The sequence below is a fragment of the Barbus barbus genome, assembly GCF_936440315.1.
Source record: "Barbus barbus genome assembly, chromosome: 42".
NCBI lineage: Eukaryota > Metazoa > Chordata > Actinopteri > Cypriniformes > Cyprinidae > Barbus > Barbus barbus.
The window spans coordinates 18,009,248-18,027,585 of NC_136720.1; the positions used below are offsets into that span (position 1 = coordinate 18,009,248).

General features: G+C 35.6%; 3 protein-coding genes and 1 long non-coding RNA gene across 5 annotated transcripts; 3 read left to right on the forward strand and 1 right to left on the reverse strand.

Moving 5' to 3' along the window:
* The first annotated feature begins 2,600 nt into the window (after window positions 1-2,600).
* On the forward strand, window positions 2,601-5,038 carry LOC306861540 (beta-2-microglobulin-like). Its single transcript, XM_079403862.1, has 4 exons — window positions 2,601-2,890; window positions 3,497-3,769; window positions 3,852-3,896; window positions 4,023-5,038. Exons 1-3 carry the CDS (start codon window positions 2,827-2,829, stop codon window positions 3,863-3,865), a joined length of 351 nt encoding a protein of 116 aa, XP_079259988.1. The 5' UTR covers window positions 2,601-2,826; the 3' UTR covers window positions 3,866-3,896; window positions 4,023-5,038.
* Window positions 5,039-6,492: 1,454 nt separating this feature from the next.
* On the forward strand, window positions 6,493-9,525 carry LOC306861388 (DNA helicase B-like). The gene is made up of 5 exons (XM_079403613.1): window positions 6,493-6,619; window positions 7,157-7,200; window positions 7,327-7,482; window positions 7,595-7,943; window positions 8,024-9,525. The coding sequence occupies exons 1-4, from the start codon at window positions 6,520-6,522 to the stop codon at window positions 7,751-7,753; spliced, it is 459 nt and encodes a 152-aa protein (XP_079259739.1). The 5' UTR covers window positions 6,493-6,519; the 3' UTR covers window positions 7,754-7,943; window positions 8,024-9,525.
* Window positions 9,526-9,956: 431 nt separating this feature from the next.
* LOC306861108 (DNA helicase B-like) lies at window positions 9,957-17,969 on the forward strand. Its single transcript, XM_079403198.1, has 13 exons — window positions 9,957-10,254; window positions 11,224-11,577; window positions 11,743-11,972; window positions 12,078-13,133; window positions 13,844-14,021; window positions 14,157-14,298; window positions 14,454-14,590; window positions 15,159-15,243; window positions 15,339-15,398; window positions 15,546-15,777; window positions 15,923-16,078; window positions 16,172-16,783; window positions 17,238-17,969. The coding sequence occupies exons 1-13, from the start codon at window positions 10,053-10,055 to the stop codon at window positions 17,364-17,366; spliced, it is 3,573 nt and encodes a 1,190-aa protein (XP_079259324.1). The 5' UTR covers window positions 9,957-10,052; the 3' UTR covers window positions 17,367-17,969.
* LOC306861110 lies at window positions 15,456-18,335 on the reverse strand. 2 transcript variants are annotated; one of them, XR_013783447.1, is made up of 4 exons: window positions 17,729-18,335; window positions 17,189-17,398; window positions 16,613-16,804; window positions 15,456-16,533 (listed from the first exon to the last, which is right to left on the reverse strand). It is a non-coding gene; the product is annotated as an uncharacterized lncRNA (long non-coding RNA). The 2 variants fall into 2 exon arrangements; XR_013783448.1 differs by having other exon boundaries at window positions 18,202-18,314.
* Window positions 18,336-18,338: the final 3 nt, after the last annotated feature.

Below are 18,338 nucleotides of genomic sequence, written 5' to 3' on the forward strand. Positions count from 1 at the left end.
ACCACATGCTTGCGCAGCCGTCCCAGTCGGCTACACCGCAGACTCTCAAGATTTGTGGCACACTCTAGATAGAGACGTGAAAAATGAGACAGGTGCAAATATGAGTCAAAACAAGGTGGTGTTACGTTTGAGTGAACGTCTATCTGAGCAGAGAGCCCTGACTTCCTCTGTTTGACATTAACTGAAGGCTGCTAATTGATCTTCAATTACAATTTAAGCTTTATGTTAGATTTTATAGCTTATGGTGAACTTGTTTTTAAGTTCTGGTGGTTCAAATCATATAAAAGTTCTTGATACAATGACATAAATCAGTCTAAATCTGAGGTATGTTCAGTAGCGTGTCCAAACCTCAAACTTTTCACTTTTTCCTCAGAAGTTTTCACTGCCTGGCTGGAGATTTAATTCTGTGCATGAGTTTAGTTTCACCTTCAATGCTGGTACAATGCTGACAGCTAGTGGGAAAAATTGTGCCATTGCAGGCTGCCCTATATTTTCAGATCTACAAAAGTACCAGACACTTTGGGGGTTTGACCACAGACAAAAAAAAAAAAAAAAAAACCCCGGATAATCAGATGTTTTTCAGTTTCGGTTTAGATATGGAGGCAGTATTGGGTAATAGTCATCGATCTTGAGATTTACTTCCGTATATGTAATATAAGTTACAATAGAAAAAAAATCCCAAACTTTATCACATGATTTCCCAGAGATGTTGTTCGAGCCTTGGAATCTACTTTCGCTTTTTGTTTATACAGGGGCCACAAATGTATTTAGGCACTTAAGCCCCACTCAAACATAGATTAATTTCACGGCATTAGATAAGAGGGTATAAAACCAATTGGCAAGTTCATATAGGTGTACTATAGGGTAGCAACAGTATAACGCTATAGTGGAGTAACCACATAGTTCATCAAATCAATGATGGACATGTTAAATTTATTGAATCTTAACAAGTAAGAAACTTGTGCTATTTTTCTTTAACATACAGCAAATGTTACCTGAGTTGATATGCATGATTAGAAAGATTTTTTTTGACTCGCTGTATGCTAATAATTTATCAAAAAATGAAACATCATTTGCAAAGGTGGCAAGTCATCTGAAATGTGCCCAGGCTGGTAAATCTGCTTTGGTTTCATTCAAATGCACAAACAAACCAATGCACAGGGAAGCATCCTTAAAGTGAAAGCACTTCCAAGCAGACGGCACAGAAAGTGCATAAAGAGCTTTATACATTTTTTCCCAGCAGTTTAAAACATTGGATTACAGACCTATGCAAAGCATGGTGTCATAATATTGTGATTAGTATCCATAGAGACTGAGATGAAGAATGTTGTGGCAGGGAATCTGGCATCCAGGCCAAACCACAATTCATATGCGTTTCTTTATTGCTTTGACTGGCCAATATATTCCATACAACCCAAAAGCCTTAGGAACAGGGATAACTTTAACGTTCCTGTGGCTGATGCTTTATTTAGCTCTTCGTATTTTTACCAGCCTTAGATTTATTTGGACATTCAGTTTGCGCTCTGCCCCAAAAAGAAACTGATATTAATGGATTTTACATTTAACAAAAAAATTAGAAACACCAACGCATTAAATTAAATGCGAAATTTTAGACTCAATTAGCATTTTTTTGTAATCCAGTACCCCATTTAAAGCCATCTGGGGTTCTTGTATAATCTATTAACATCCATAGTGCATTCTATACTATAAAAGCCTATTATTTTTAAAACTACAAATATACCATTGTTACTCAGTTTTGTAATTTTAAATTTATTAAAGTGAAAATGTTGTTAAAATAGTTGGTAACACTTTACAATAAGGTGTCATTTGTTAGCATTAGTTAATTTATTAACTAACATGAACAAACAATGAGCAATACATTTATTACACTATTTATTCATCTTTGTAACGCTAGTTAATAAAAATACAGTCGTTCATTGTTAGTTCATGTTAATTCACAGTACATTAACTAATGTTAACAAACACAACTTGAGATTTTAATAATGCATTAGTAAAGGCTGAAATTAACATGTTAACTAATGTTGTTAACTAATGAACCTTATTGTAAAGTGTTACCAAATACTTTTGCAAGTGTAGCACGCTGTCACTGATATTTAACACAGTTCACTAACCATTTGTTTTTAAAATAAAATTAAGGTATATTTGCATTATGATAATTTACATTAATGTTCAATTCTCATTTGTTAACATTAGGTAAATAAGTTAACATGAGCTAACAATAAAAAAATAAAACATTTATCTTTTATTTAATATTATTTTCTACATTTACTAATGCATTACAAGTTAATTTGATTTAATGGACCTGAGCTGACATGAACTAGTTGTATTTTTAATAATGTTAACAAGATGAATAATAATAAATACTGTAGCAAATGTATGGCTCATTGTTTGTTAATGTATTAACTGATGTTAACTGGGGGGACCTTATGATAAAGTGTCACCTATTATAAATATTGTTTTTCAGTATACTTTTGGCAATGTCGGTTTGCATAATGGTGGATAGCTTATGTTTATGAGGGCAAAGAAGAGGGAGGAGTCTTATTATTGTTTAGGTAAGTTAGGTTATTTCCAAAGGAATTGTTTTCTGCGAGATCAATGCCACAGTCTGTATAACCTCCCTAGATCAAATCCACCTAGTAACAATTTGTTGCAGTTGCTATTGGCTGCCTGTTATTTTGAAGGCTGGGCTTGTGTCGGTGGTGACAGTGCATTTAAGGTTACTGGTCATTTACTTTCGATATTAACTGCTTTGGACCTGATAGATGAAGCATACTCTTTTTGGTGCTCGCAACTAAATCAACAAAAATGAGAGCAATCATCACTTTCGCCCTGTTCTGTGTGCTGTACATCACTGTACAAGCTAAAACATGTAAGTAGTTCATATTGAATATGTGAATACTGTATCATGTTGTTTGTTTGTGTTGTTACTCTGTTGATTGTTTCTGAGACGTTTCCCACAGGAATTATCTAAGTACATAAATTAAAGTACTATATATGCATCTATCTATATAACAGTCAAATGATTTAATCAAAAATTTTAAGTGATGTTTCCTAGCATTAATTTGATAGTTTTAAAAAAGTGCGTCATGTCACTTAAAGTGGTTTCATTTGTATTTGTCTTATTGTTTCGAAAATCCACAGTTTAAATACATTAATATCCTCTATTTTATGGGCCTACAACAACAGTGACTAACATTGAGAAATATAATTTGTATGTTACCTACTGCTAAACAGAGTTAGTTGAATTTTTTATTGATTTGGATTACCTGTTTAGTGCATGCAAGTGAGGCGACATTCTGATGCAAGTTTTTTTTTTTTGAGAAAATATTTCCCTCACGCTTTCCTTTGCCTAGATTCAAAAAGGTTGAAATACATTTTTATTTGGTGATTTATGTTTATCATATTTTAAATATGTTACAATAATATTTATTTCCATGTTATCTTTGTAAACTAATATTTTAAATTCTAATTTCAGCCAGTCCCAAGGTCCAGGTGTACAGCCATTTTCCTGGCGAGTATGGAAAGGAGAACACCCTAATCTGCCATGTGAGTGGCTTCCATCCTCCTGATATCACCATTGAACTGCTGAGGAATGGCGAGATTCTCCCTAATACCCAGCAGACTGACCTGGCCTTCGAAAAGGGCTGGCAGTTTCACCTCACCAAGAGCGTCAGCTTCAAACCCGAGAAAGGACACGATTACACCTGCAGAGTTCGACACATGAGCGAGACAAATACCTATATTTGGGGTGAGTGTATGTGTATGTTTCTAGAAGATGCGTTGCGGTTTGACATTGCATGTTTATTGAACATCTCATGTTTTTTCTGCAGAGCCCAACATGTAAAGCTAAAACAGTCAAAGCCGGACAAAGAACCGTAAGTATTACCTTGTTTAGTATTAATGGAAAAATATAGGCAAATACCAAAAAAGTATTTTCTACCTTTTAAAATGTGGCATTTTGGAATTGTAAAAATTAATAAAGGTGTTTTTTCTTTTCATAGGTTCATTTCTGATGATTTGGACTTAATCTACAGAAACCATAATATCCTGCTTTTCCAATTTTACAAACCCGATGTTGCTCAATTCACACAAATGACTTTGTAACTTCTGTAATTCATCGATTTTAGCCATTCTTTTTCTCCATGAGAGTAAGCATAATTTAACCAAAGTAGCTGCTACATGTTTTGGATAAGTTTTGGATCATTTTCTGGGTTCTTTTCACTGTTTCATTCCTCTGTGTAAATTCTGTGTAGTAGGGCCTACAGGCGGTAGCAGTTAGGCGATTGTATATGTAAAAAAAAAATTGGCAATGTTTATGCCTGATTTGGGGCTTTATTTTGTAATTAAATACAAATAACACAATCAATTATCTATTTAAAACCGTTAAGACTACTGCAAACAAGGTATTTAATGAGTATAAATGATTCAATTTGACATTATTTCCGAGAAAATGTCATTCTAAGTGGGTAAAATAAAACTTTTTTGAAACCCAATGGAACAGTTGTGTTTATTTGCTTCAAATAGTGTGTACTAATGCCTGTAATTTGAAGTTAAATCAACATTATAACGAGTTTCGGTTATTTGCCTAACCTAAAACATGAATGTCTGCCTAGCAACTGAGCAACCAAAGCCGGTGATTGGATTAAAAAAACAGGCGACAAGTAATAGTTTCGCTTTCTAAGAGGCTATTTAAAAGGTAAAATCCAAAAGGTTTTTCTATATTTTGTCATATTTGTTTCGTGGCCTGAAGCACGTTTGGCAGAAAATACAAGCAGTTTGTATCACGCGCCATTACAGTGTCTGCCGCGCGCTAAAATAAAGTCACATGACTTCCCGAAAAACCTGAGACTGTGACAAGCCTCCTTGATCCTCAAGCGCATGAGCACAACTGACATCAAGTGGTCATATTAATAATTTGATAATGCTATGAAGCTGAAATGCTGTGAATCCTACTGAAAATCACCAGCTTTTGTAATTTCAGAGACATTTTTTAAATAAAGATGTATGTGTTTTAATATCTAAGTGTACTAATCTTTATTGATGCACAGATTCTCTGAATGCACAGTCAAAATAAAAAAATCTATTTGTTTAGAGAATCGGGCGACCATCTAGCCCTAGATAGAGTTTGTCAAGCTAAAACATTAATTTAATTTCTGTGTCATTGTCTTACTAAAAGACTGATAGTTTGACACTAACAGTTTCTGTTTATTTGATAATCTAGACTATTAGGCCTACTTAATTTTCACTAACTCTTTGAATTGAAGTCTTTTAAGGTTCTCTTGTCTCTCTCTATGGTACATTGCAGAGATGTAAATGAACTCTATCTCTGATTATATTGAGAAGGATTAAGACAGTTTAAAAATAAAAACTCAAATAAAAACTCTTGAATCTCTTGAATCTTGACAGTTTTACATGTTATGTAGTAGGCCTACGCTACAGAGAAACTATCAATCACATATCAATTGCTTTTTTAGATTTTGTTTACCAGTATATATGGGCTACTTATTTTATTATTGCCTTTTATTTTACTGTCAATTGTTATATATTAAATTAATAGCTAATACAAATGTATAATACAATATTTTTTAAGTTAGTTATTAAATTAGTAAATGATACAAGGATGCCATAATAATAAATATGATCATCATCACCATCATTAAGTATATAATGTATTAATTATTTGCCAAAGTTAATTGCTTGATTTTTTGTGTTTGTTTTGTTGTATGGGTTGCCGCCTTTCTCATGCTGCCTTATATTAGGTATAGGGTTTGGGAATTTCCGTGTTGTAGTCAACACAAGAGAGCAATGTAGAGTCATAAGTCCGAAAGGAATGAAACATCGCAGTCAAACTTTACATACCTGTAAAGACAAGCGAATCATGTCAGGTAAAATAGACACGACGACTTTCCTCTTCGACGTCCCGCCGGTGCTGATGGGGTCTTTCTGTAGACGGTCTGGGATGGAGAGCTTTAGGTAAAAAACAAAACGCACTTTACCGTCAAAACTTTGTAAGACCTTTACCAGTAAGTATGAGGTTCAGCTATGACCATCTTATCAATTACTCTGTATTTCTTGTATGTGGGAATGTGTCAATGTTAAATAGCTGCTGGACAATGCTGTTCAAGTTTTTTTGAACGTTGGAATATTAGCTGGAAATTATAATTGGTCGAAACTGGTAATTAGTTGGTACTGCCAGAGCAAGATGGACATTAATTGGTCCAGACTAGTCATTATTTAGTCCAAGATGGTCTGCCACCAACAAACCAGGTTCTAGTTAGATGAGTCCACCAAAGGTTGGTTTTCAAACTAATGATCAGCTTTTACCAGCTAGAAACCCAGACAGCTTAAGCCAGATGTTTTCAACAGAGTTTTTTTTTTCCAAAAGTGATCTTCGTCACCGTTTGATTCCTCACAGCAGCTCACATCCTTCCCAGTCAGCTGCACGTGAGATGCATTGAAATATACATGGCTGCTGGAAAAAGTCAGACCCAAGAGGTCATGTGGTTGTGGGCCCAGCAGAATAAAACCGTAGGAGATCTGCTGAAAGTTCTGGATGAGATGGGTCACGCTCGAGCCAGGAGTCTTTTCCAGTCGCAAGGTAATATCTCCATTGTAAGACTCTAATTCTGGTTATGTTTCCCTTTGCAAAAATGTACAGTACCATGCTTACTGGTTATGCCAAAATAGCTACTACAGTTATTGTAGACAGTAATTTACTAAATAAAAATAATTTAAAAAGACAAAAAGAGTCTGAAAAGGATAATTTACAGTCTAATTTATTGTTTTACTAATATTTTGGCGCAAACTATTGTAGGGGTTGTTTAAATTTTACTGCCTCCTTTTAGCTTCCTCTTTAAAGTCATAAAAGCTACAGTATCCATAACATATAGCATTATTATAAAGTATATTTAAATTTAAAGAAGAACCTAGCAAACCTAAAAATGAAGGGAACTGTAGTTAAGCAAAACAAATTAAAACTTAAATGGCCACAGCGGTGCTTGTAAACCACAGTGCAGTTCTAACAATAGTATCACCCGCAAAACCACAATTCATCGGTACACAACGTATAATGATTCTGCTATGAAACCACTGTATAACAACAAACCTTAATCAAACATATTTCATTCTTTTCTAGACTCCTGCATGCTGAAGTCATCCTCGCCCCCTCTCTTTGCTCAGGTAATGTCTTTTTTGATGCTGTTATAAACCATACACTGACATTTGTTTGGATACGAATTTGTGATCATTTAGAGTAATTATCTGAATTGGATTGGTGTTTTTATTATATTTTACAACCAATCACAGGATGTATCTGAGGAGGATATGGGAGCAAGACGCAAAATAAGATGCTACCTGACACTAGATGATGAAAAAGGCCATGTGGTGACTTGTAACTACAGTGAACTACAAAGAGACTGCAAACTGCGCCATGCTTGGGCAAGAACCATTCACACCTTCCAGGTACTGAGCTCACACACTCACTCTTTAAAACACTTTGTTCATCAATGGCCTAAACCCTATATAATCATCTGTCTCAGCTTCACACCTAATCAGTTGTTTTCTCTCTATTCAGGGATCAGAGGCAGAAACAATTGTGTATGTTCTTGGTAGCCGTGGTGAAAACTGGCAGCACGTATACACTGCTGTGACACGTGGCCAGAAGCGTGTATATGTGGTGGGTAGAAATGGTGACCTAAAAAGAGCCATAGAGGAAAAAGATCACCCCTCGTAACACACGATTGCGAGGCCGTGTCAAGGAGATAGTTGCTCAGCAAGGTCCTGAAAAGTCTTTCACTCAATCTGGCTGCAGACCGAGTCATGTGGAGACCCCTGTGAATCATGGGCCTTCACAGTCCACACCAGTGGTCTCCAAGCGGCCAGCTCAGTCAGACCAATGCACTATATAGAGAAAACTTATAAAGGTAACAGAGTAAAACATCTGCAAATAATCAAGAGTATGCTGATATTGTTTTCAACATTCTGTGACCTACTCTTGCTCTAGCAAACCACTTCAGAAGAGCCTCCGTTGGACAGCGCAAATTCAAGCCCTAAGTCTCACAACGAGGAGCTTCCTTGAGAAGATCCACATTCTCACAGGGAACATGTAAGCAGTTATTTTCGAATTTTCGTTTACAAAGCAGAATGGGTAGTGGCATCAACAAAAAGCTGAAACCACACTGAATCAAGATCCAAGATGATTCAATCCTGGAACTACAATGAAAGTTTTGAATATTAGGGAAATATGCTGTAAATTGAATGCAAACTATTTAAGATTGTATACTATTTCTAGATCTTTAATCATCTAATAAATATTTAGTTTTCTAATATAGTTAACTTTCTGAAATTAGGTAAGCAATGAATTAGTATAAGTATAACTGATTGTTATTTGTTCTCACTTCTGAATCCCCCCTATATTTTACTTTTGACTGGACATTCTAAATGTCTAAAAAATTTTATTAGTATAAGTCTGAAGCATGTATGTGCATTTCTAACATTTCATCACAATTATCATTCCAGAATGATTAAAAAATAATGAATTAATGTTTGAAATTAAAATAAATTCTGTTGATTTCTGTATTAATAACATTTCAAATACATGTTTGAACTATACACTCGTATTTCACATTATTTTTATATACTGCCTCTACATCATATGCCTGTTTATGATGTTCCAGCATGTTCTATTTACTCTTGCATTGCAGTCATTCTTGAGACATGGGACAAAACATGTCCAGCAATTGTAACTGCTATCAGGTTTAAAAAATAAAGATATTTTCGATTGTAAATGTTATGGGGATTAATAGAATGTATTTAACACAATCATCCCCTTCAATTTAATTTTATCATTATGTGGAGTCTGCCATTGTCTTCTCACTACATCTAAAACAGTGTGTCCACAGAGAAGAGTTCAATCATCCATATGCTATAACATGGACAAATGTTTTTTTAATGATGAAACCGACCTTGTTTTACCAAAAGTAACACTTAATAATATCTCATATCAAAGCAAGGTTGTTTTTCAGTGACACATGCATGTTTCAAAGTTGTGTCCTCACTTTTGGTCAACACTGTCAGACATTCATTAAAATGTAATAAAGTCAGGGAATATCAGGGGAATCTTTCACTCTAAACAACCCCGTTGCCACAGTCTTCCTCTGCAGAGTAGCCTACATCACTGTCAGACAGATCTGGTCAGTTTTATAGTTTTAGAATATTTTAAATCCTAATGTTAATATTTCCTGGTCACAACCATGATGTCAACACCATCTTCCAATTTCTGAGGAAATAATTTAAAATATTTAGATCATTTTATTCTCCTGAAGCAGGTTCCATTAGCATCTAGCATCAACAGAAAAAAAACAAAATGGCTACATGAACTCCATTTGTTTTGTGAAATAAATGCCAAATCTGTCAACAACGTCAGATGTCACCACCAAAAGATTTTGTGCTCCAATGATATATCAAAATACTTAAATGTGACACTTGAATAAAAGCTTTATAATCAATAACAGTCACTGCTGTGCTTGTTTTAATACAGTAATTGATTGATTCAATGTATTTGATAGAAAAGACTACAAATTCAGGTTTTCGTCAACTCCGTCAATTACATATTTTGACAATATTTCATTATATTGTATATTTGTTGTGGAATTGTGTTTGCTAACATGAGAATATGTTTTTAAATGTTAAAACATTTTGAATGCTGTTAAAGATAAAGTTGAAATTACACAGTCCAAGTTAAAAAGCACATTTTGTTAAAAAAAGAGAAAAGTTGGAATTATCATAGTAGCTTAGTACATATAAGATACATAAATGTAGTTTCATTTGTCTGAGTACAAGGTTTTATTTTTTTAAATTTTGCACCCTGTTTTGTCCCACTTCTCAAGAATGATTGGTGCTTCTACTATAAACTGAAAGGACTTTTATTTTGACGTGATTTGGCTGTTGTTGACAGTCATGAGCTAGCTTTGTCCTGACTCATGAGTCAAGAAATGAACCGCGAACACAGTTGACTTTAGTCTGCAGTCAACATGGCGCTGCAAAGTCCCACCGCTGGATTAAAAACCATAACTGGTCACATTATACCAGCTGTACAGTCAAACCAAGAAGACGTTTCAGAAAGTGAAGATGAAGAAGAGGAAACACAGCCTGAGTTTCTGGACATGAAAGAGATGGATTCTGTTTCATCTGGGGGAAGCATGTTTAAATCTTCTGTGCCAGCTTCAAAAGAAGGTTGACTAACAAACATTTGTTATCCTTTGAGTATTCGTTTTGTGACCCGGGGGCTGTTTCATAAAACAAGTTTACCAAATAAGCCAGGTTTATTTCAGTTAGTCTGATTTGGGGCCAGTTGCATAAATTTAGCCACCATGTTAAGACTGTCTTAAGAACTTGTTTGACCAGTTGCCAAGGGTTAATCTTACCTTTTCCAATACAAATAAGACATATGTACCTTTAATTAACTGAATTAAAAAAGTTATGACCAGTCTTGAAGAAAAAAAATTAGATGACTAACTTTTTGAAACAAGCCTGGTTTATTTAGTAAACTTGTTTTATGAAACAGTTTTTTTTTTTTGCAGCAGTATCACACACTTAACAATTGTAGCAATATAAACATGTTTTACGTATTTTCTGTACAAACATCTATGTTTACTTGTGTGTTAAGTGTACTTAATCACCCATGTTTACGTTTAGCACGGTTCTTGCCAAAATACCATATAAAATACAAAAAAAGTAAAAATGTATTTTGTTCTTATGTGTTATGGATACTTTTACTCCTAATTTGCCATTAATTTATGTTGGCGTAACAAAGTATAGTCCTACAATCTACATTGTTACAAGAAAACATAATCATATTTGCAGGTTATGTACTTGCAAAAGAAGCGTTTACAATTTACACTGTTTACACAACTAAGTAATTGAATTTACAGTTTACACCGTTAGAAAGTAAGCCTGTGCACAGTTTTCACTGTTAAAATAATCATATTTACAGATTATGTTGTTAGTAAAACAATGTTTAGTGCATTTCACACTGTTATGTCTAATCAATATCGTTTACACTGTTTCACTTAAAATCACCATATTTTGTCTCACTCCTTTAAGAGGAGTAAAGCTTATTTGTACATTGTATTATATTTGTTTATACATGTCTTTTTTAGGGACCAAAATGCTTCATGCATGTCTTATCCTCTTCTTTTACAGTGCTATTGATGGCCGGTAATAAGACGTATCGGGTTGATGGCCGTTTTCCCCTCCATGATCCCTGGTGGGAGGTTACCTGTACAATTCGCCAAGGCCGGCACAAAAATTTTGTCAAAGGCTTCCCCTCCTACAGGCTCCGCACTGATCTGGGAAGAGTGGGCCAGTCACTTGTGTCTCTCTTTCTTAAAGCATGTGGGGCAGAACCTGATTTTGTTAACATGTTTATGGAGTGGTTGCCCAACAACATACATGTGGAGCCTGTCAATGTGCTGGCCGTCCTACAGAATTTTGAGGATTCATCTCCTGAGAATAAAGCTGTGGCTGAACAGCTCAAGTCAAAAGTCAATCGCTCAGGTTGGAAATGTATACCATGTTTACTTATATAATTTGCATGACACATAAAGTGCTTTTTGGTAGAATATTAAATTTTGCAACAATTCAAAACAGATCTGATCTGAAGTAACTTCCTAGAGCTTAATCATAAAATCATAATCATGTCTTTGATCTGTAAACGAACAGCGGCTTGGACACATGTGAGAGTTGCCAGCTTGTATCCTGAAATCATGAAATACTTACCAACATTGCTGCCAGGCCAGTTTATGGACATAATAAACAAAGGAAGGTTGGAACACATGCCAGAAACTTCTGAACAAGATGATTCTACTACACAAGAACGAAACAATACAAATGTATTGGCCAAACTTGAGGAGCTCATTAAAACTGATGTTTGGAAGCTGGGCTTCAGTTATGTAAGATTGCCACTCTGGTTGTTTGGTTTTAAATCTTAAGCTCACTTTATTTCCTTCATTATTTTGTATTGTTTAATATTAATATTTTTCAAACTTTTTCAACAGATCATGTTTAAAGAATTACATTTGGTCCGGTGTGAAGCACAAATGGAGGCCTTCAAGCTCTGTCATTTATTTTGGAGTATCCCAGTGCTGCAACGTAACGCCTTGCTGTTGTATACAGAACTGAAAAGACACTGCAGAGCAACTGGCAGCACATACGCCGACCGGGAGCTGCTGGAGAAGAATATATCGAATGAGACGGGACATCTGGGTGCCTGGGAAGCTTTACGTTTTCTTGTGGAACAGGGGGTGCTTAAAAGAGAAGGTGACAGGGTGGCACTTCGGAACCTCTTCGGCTATGAGAATGGCATTGCCGAATGCTTGAGAGGCCTGCTTGAGGGAGACCCCTGGAAGATCCACTTGGATGTGAGAGAGGTTCTTCGGGAAGCTCAACTGGATAGATTAAGGGCGAAGACCCGTGAAAAACACAGTATGACTTGTTCGATGAAATCTAAGGCTGATGCAAAATCATCAGTCTCAGAAGCACAAAATGACATTGTTCAGGAGGTTAAGGTTGAGCAGATGGATCTTGCTTTTCCCCAGCCTGGTACTTCAAGTGTGGTCCACCACAATGGAGAAATGACAACATGTGATTCTCCTCAGTCCTATGATATTACAAAGCTTACCATTAAAGAGGAAAGTGTAACTTCAGACTCAGACTCCTCAAATGACTCCACTTACTTCGACATTGATCCCTCAACTATAGAGTTAGACCCCGATCAAGTGCGAGCAGCAGAAATGATGTGCGCCAACCCGGTGACCGTGATCAGTGGGAAGGGTGGTTGTGGGAAGACCACAGTGGTCAGCCTGGTGTTTAAGGCGGCCATGGAGCAACAGACAAGTGACAGAGAAGAGGTGCTGAAGGCCTGTGAGGACTTTCAGAATGACTCTCAGGGGTCCAGTAATGGGCTGCTGTCAGATGTTCACAAGGAGAAAAAAGATAATGAAGGGAGTGACAGTGATGAAAAGCCTGTGGAGGTTCTTCTCACTGCACCTACAGGGAGAGCTGCTTCACTCCTTACCAAGAGAACCGGTTTCACTGCTTATACTATGCACCAGGTATAGTCTGCGTAACCTAACATAACTTTATATTACATAGAATTTCCTAATATAACCTTACATAAGTTAAAAATTACACAAAAACATAAAAATAATAAAAAATACAAGATACAATTTAATAACAACTTTACATGACTTAAACAATAGATGATGTTACATTACAAATCTTACACTTCTGCAACATAACATTTGATAACATAGTGTTACATAAACAACTACACTACAATTTCACAAATTGACATATATTTACACAACATAACATGTCATAACTACATACAACTTTGTATTTCACAGCTGCTTAACATTTTAACAACGGTACATGTCTTAAACTTTACATTCCATTAATTAGATAAAATGTAATAATAATATAAGTTTACTAACTTAAACTATTTTTACATTACATAGTATTTCACAGCATTATAAGCTTTAAACATTATAATTTAATGTTAATTATTGTATTACATTTGTTTTTACAGTGAAGCATTTCATAACAATGTTACATATAATGTTACACTGCATAATATTTCATGACATTACTTGATTTAAACAACATACATTTACTTTAACAACATAACTTTATAATACTTTTCATACATCACACTTGTACGTTTGTCAATGCTTAATGCACTTTTGCTGTTTTAACATGTTTCAGTTGCTATAAATACCTTGTATTAGTTACATATATTACACAAAAATCCCCTTTCTTTTAGGTTTTATGGAGTTTTATGAACACAAAAAAAGATCCAAGTGGAAATCCTGAAGAATGGAAGTTCTCGAAGGTGCGGGTACTGGTGGTCGACGAGGGGAGCTTGGTGTCTGTTCAGATCCTTCACTCTATTCTCAGCATGCTTACCAAACACGCAGAACTCAAAAAGTTCATCCTTTTGGGTAAAGGCATATTGCATGCATAATATTTTCTTATTTAGGGCTTATTTGCAATGTATTTTATTGGCAACATTGTTCTACAGCTTAAGTACCTTGTATTACTATTAAACAAACAAAAACATTTATTTGTGTCTGCAGGTGATGTGAGACAGTTGCCTAGCATTGAGCCTGGAAACGCACTCTACGATCTGTTTGAAGGTCTCAGGAAGGTCCGGTGGGCCATTGAGATGCAAACCAACCATCGTGCCGAGTCTGAGGTCATCGTCAGAAACGCTGGACTGTGAGCAGATAGTTTGTATTCTTAAATGTTTTACGGGGTTGTATACATTTATAGTTGCTTTGTGTTTTGCAGACTGTTGTGTGTGTATGTGTGTTTATGTAATATGGACTCAAACCTTTATTAATTATGCTGTTGTTATTTCCATAAACTTTCAGCATCTCAGAGTTGGGTAAAAAAAAACATTTCAGTCCTCTCGAGTTTGATGCCACTGTAAACATGAGGAGACCCTCCAAAGTGCCATCTGACAAAAGGTTCATTTTTGTCAAAATCTGTGGTGAAAATGATAGATTTGGTAAGTAAGCAGTTATGAAATATGTGCAAATTTTGGATGTTTTTTATTGGATTCATTATTTTTTATAACACTTCATTATACTAAGCTGGAACTATAGAATGATGTGTGGCATTTACACTGTGACTGTGCCTCAGAAGCACATCAATTGCTCATGCTGTAAATGTGTGAACCTGACGGCCCATACAATCAGAATAACAAAAGAAACCCACTTAGATCACATTTTGGTTCCTGTGTATCTAGCATATTGCAGGTTTTCAATGGATAGTTCCTGAAAGTACACTTCCTATCATCTGTGACACATTCGACACCTTGGGTTGAGATCAATCAATCCAGAAGATACACAGCCATCTTCAATACATTACACTTCCCACAAGCACCTCAGTGCAACTTTATTGCAATTAGAATTTGAATACATTGTTGAAATGCCAAAATGGTAGAATATACATAACAGTGACCAATAACAAAAGCTCTTGCCTAACATTATTGGATGTTGTGAAATTTTACGTATTCACTATAATGGGCAAAAAGTCTGTATATGAAGTTTATTTAATCATATTTTGCTGCGTAGATCTTCAGGATGCTATTACATTCTTACTCAAGGAAGCTCCTGGACTGGAGGATCATAAATTGTCACAGTTTGTGGCTTTCAGGAGGTAAAACAGATTACGCTTGGTCATACTATGCTGAGAAGACCAATTTCAGCAAATGTTGATCTTGAAGCTTAAATTGCTGTTCTTATTGTTCACAGGAAGGACTGCGAGTTGATCAATGAGCTTTGTTGCAAACATTATTCTCAACATATTACAAGGTGTGTAAATTGAAGTTAGTTTTGTTACAACTAAATAAGCAGGACACTTTCTTTTTTGTTGATACACATTTTTAATTTTGCACAGCTTTATAGGTTACAATTTTAGTTGAATATTTTGGTGTTAATATTCATTTTCATTCATTTCAGGACTTCCAAAAACAAATGGAACTTTCAACCAAATGATAAAGTTTGCTGCACTAAGAATGGCTACATCAGAGACCATGGGAAGAAGAAAGAAGTGACTTCCTTTGATACTGCAAGAGCTGTACAAGATAGCACTCGATCTTCCCATGATAATGCTGAAAATCAGACTCAAAATGAACAGACGAAAGAGAAGAAAGAGCGCCTGTGCAATGGGGAAATTTTCTTCATTAAAGATGTACTGATGTTTTATTTAACAATTTATAGATGTTTTCTGGCTTGAGAAATAGAGTCTTTTTGTTTTTAAATGCTTGGTTTTGAGTAAGCAAGCACATGAGTAATTATTCACCTAACTTGCCCTTGTTATTCTACATCAATCACAGGATGTGACTAAGGAGGATGAGGAAAAAGGACGTAAAATGATACGCTACCTTACACTTGATGATGACAACGGCTGTGCGGTGACTTGTAGCTACAGGGAGCTACAGAGAGAGTGTAAATTGCGGCATGCTTGGGCAAGAACCATTCACACCTTTCAGGTACTGATGCTTTTTGTTCATTTACAGCCCTCTTCACACGTGACATTAGCGTTTGTCTCCGCTTCATGCAGCTAATTTGTTTTCTCACTTTAGGGCTCAGAGGCCGAAACCATTGTGTACGTTCTTGGAGACAGCATTGCTCAAAACTGGCAGCACGTATACACTGCAGTAACACGCGGTCAGAAGCGTGTGTATGTGGTGGGTAGAGAGCATGATCTAGAAGGAGCCATCAAGAGACGGATTATCCCTCGTAACACACGATTGTGCCGCTTTGTCACAAATATAGTTTCCCAACAAGGTCCTGAAGACTCTTTGACTCAGTCCGCCTGCAGTCAGAATCAAGTAGAAACTCCTGTGAACCACGGTTTCGGCCCTTCACAGTCCACACCAGTGGCCTCGCAGACCCCTAGTCACCACCACTCGAAGCTCTCCAGACCTTCATGTGTACGACACCTCTACGAGGATGAAAATGAACAAAGCCATCAAACGTCCAATATCTCTTTACACGATGATATAGCATTCAGTCAAACCTACTCTTGGTCGCCTATGGACGAAGTTCAGAATGAAAATGCGTCGGAATTATCCAATCATATTGAAAATGCACCATTGTCAGCAGCAGTCAGCTCTCCCTCGAATGAAGGCAGTAGGGGCTCTAAACGGTTCATTCCTGTGGCCTTCTGCAGTACACCAACTAAACAACCAAAGGTAATGGATGCTCTAGAACATCTGGAAATGATCGACAAAAAATGTGCCATTATGTAACTGTGATAAAAAATATACAATATTACTGAATGTTTGATAGATGAACTCAATAAGCTTTACTTGCCACATGCACATTGGTGTAATTGTGTAATGATGAAGTATATATTTACACAAATACATTAAATAAGATGCAGCAAAGCAATGAAACAAAATAAATAATGACTTCAATGGGATGATGTGTCAGATCTTTGTTTTTAAGATTATAATATTCATTGCAAATTATTTTCCAAATGTGTAATATAGAATGCCCATGTGATATTGAAAATGTAAGTCCTATACCAAAGGTTTTTGGCTGAACGTGCATAACATTCTGTCACTACAACAAATTCCTTGTATGTGTAAACATACTTGGCCAATAAAGCTCATTCTGATTCTGATTCTGTCATCTCCTCTGCAGCAAACCACTTCAGAAGAGTCTCCGCTGGGCTGCTCAAGGCTGAAGCTTCTGTCCATTACCAGTCCCAGCCCTAAATCTGGCAGGCAGCTCTTCCCAGACAATTCATGTTCTCACAGGGAACAGCCTTAGTGTGGTCAGAGCTAAGACCTGACATGCCACAGCTGGAAAGAATGTAATTAATACAGTTTATTTGGTTTTTCCAAGGATTTGGATGAGCATGAGTTAGTGTTTACATAATGATTAATTATGAATAATTTGCTCATTTCACTCATGATTTCTGTTATCTAAAATAATATTTTATTGTATAATAATAATCATAAGAAAAAGAATTCCAAGAATAACTATATTCTATTATATATTGTGGCTCTGTGGAAGAAATGTGAGTTTTAGCTATCTTCTGTCAGACATCCTTAGAAAAGCATTATTCTTAAGTCATATGTAACTAACAATTGTGTAAAAGAATGATGAAATCAAGTGCCATTTTAACATACCTATACAAGAAAATGTTATCGTATGTAGATCGTATTTGTAATTGAAGTCACAACTTGTCCTTGTTTATTGCCATGTCATTTTAAAACACTTTTATATATTTATCTCATTAAGGTTTGATTGGTCATTGTATTGTTATAGTTGCCATAATTTCACTTTTTATTTAAAGCCTGAAGCATGTGACGGGCTTATTTCAAAAGCTCAGTATGACTGGTGTCTAATAATAAACCAGACTGAACAGTAGCACTTTTTTTGTTTGTTGTTTATTCAAGTTCAAATGCATGCTTGATCTATGTACATGAAACATTAATTTCATGTTTCATATCTTGTCCTTTAAACTTCTTCACTTCTTGTAGTATATTTTGTATACATTAAACATTTTAAGTTAATTTCAAACTGCATGGTAAATCGGAGTGTGAAAACAGCACATCAAGTACTTCGTTATAATGATTAAAATATTTGTAATATAGCCTACTTATCTTAATTATGCATATTTTCGCATACAGGAAAGAGAATGTCAATGTCCGATACTCTCTTGTTTATATCATCTCTCTTCTGCTCTAGTGCGATTTTGGAGCCTTCGCTAGTAAAACAAAAACGTCATCATTCTAC

Coding starts and splice junctions, on each gene's coding strand:
- LOC306861108 (XM_079403198.1), top strand. CDS start 10,053: ATGGCGCTGCAAAGTCCCACCGCTGGATTAAAAACCATAACTGGTCAC. Junction 13,134..13,843: donor CTGCTTATACTATGCACCAG/GTATAGTCTGCG, acceptor CCTTTCTTTTAG/GTTTTATGGAGTTTTATGAA. Junction 14,299..14,453: donor ATCGTCAGAAACGCTGGACT/GTGAGCAGATAG, acceptor ATAAACTTTCAG/CATCTCAGAGTTGGGTAAAA.
- LOC306861388 (XM_079403613.1), top strand. CDS start 6,520: ATGTGGTTGTGGGCCCAGCAGAATAAAACCGTAGGAGATCTGCTGAAA. Junction 7,201..7,326: donor CGCCCCCTCTCTTTGCTCAG/GTAATGTCTTTT, acceptor AACCAATCACAG/GATGTATCTGAGGAGGATAT. Junction 7,483..7,594: donor GAACCATTCACACCTTCCAG/GTACTGAGCTCA, acceptor CTCTCTATTCAG/GGATCAGAGGCAGAAACAAT.
- LOC306861540 (XM_079403862.1), top strand. CDS start 2,827: ATGAGAGCAATCATCACTTTCGCCCTGTTCTGTGTGCTGTACATCACT. Junction 2,891..3,496: donor CACTGTACAAGCTAAAACAT/GTAAGTAGTTCA, acceptor TTCTAATTTCAG/CCAGTCCCAAGGTCCAGGTG.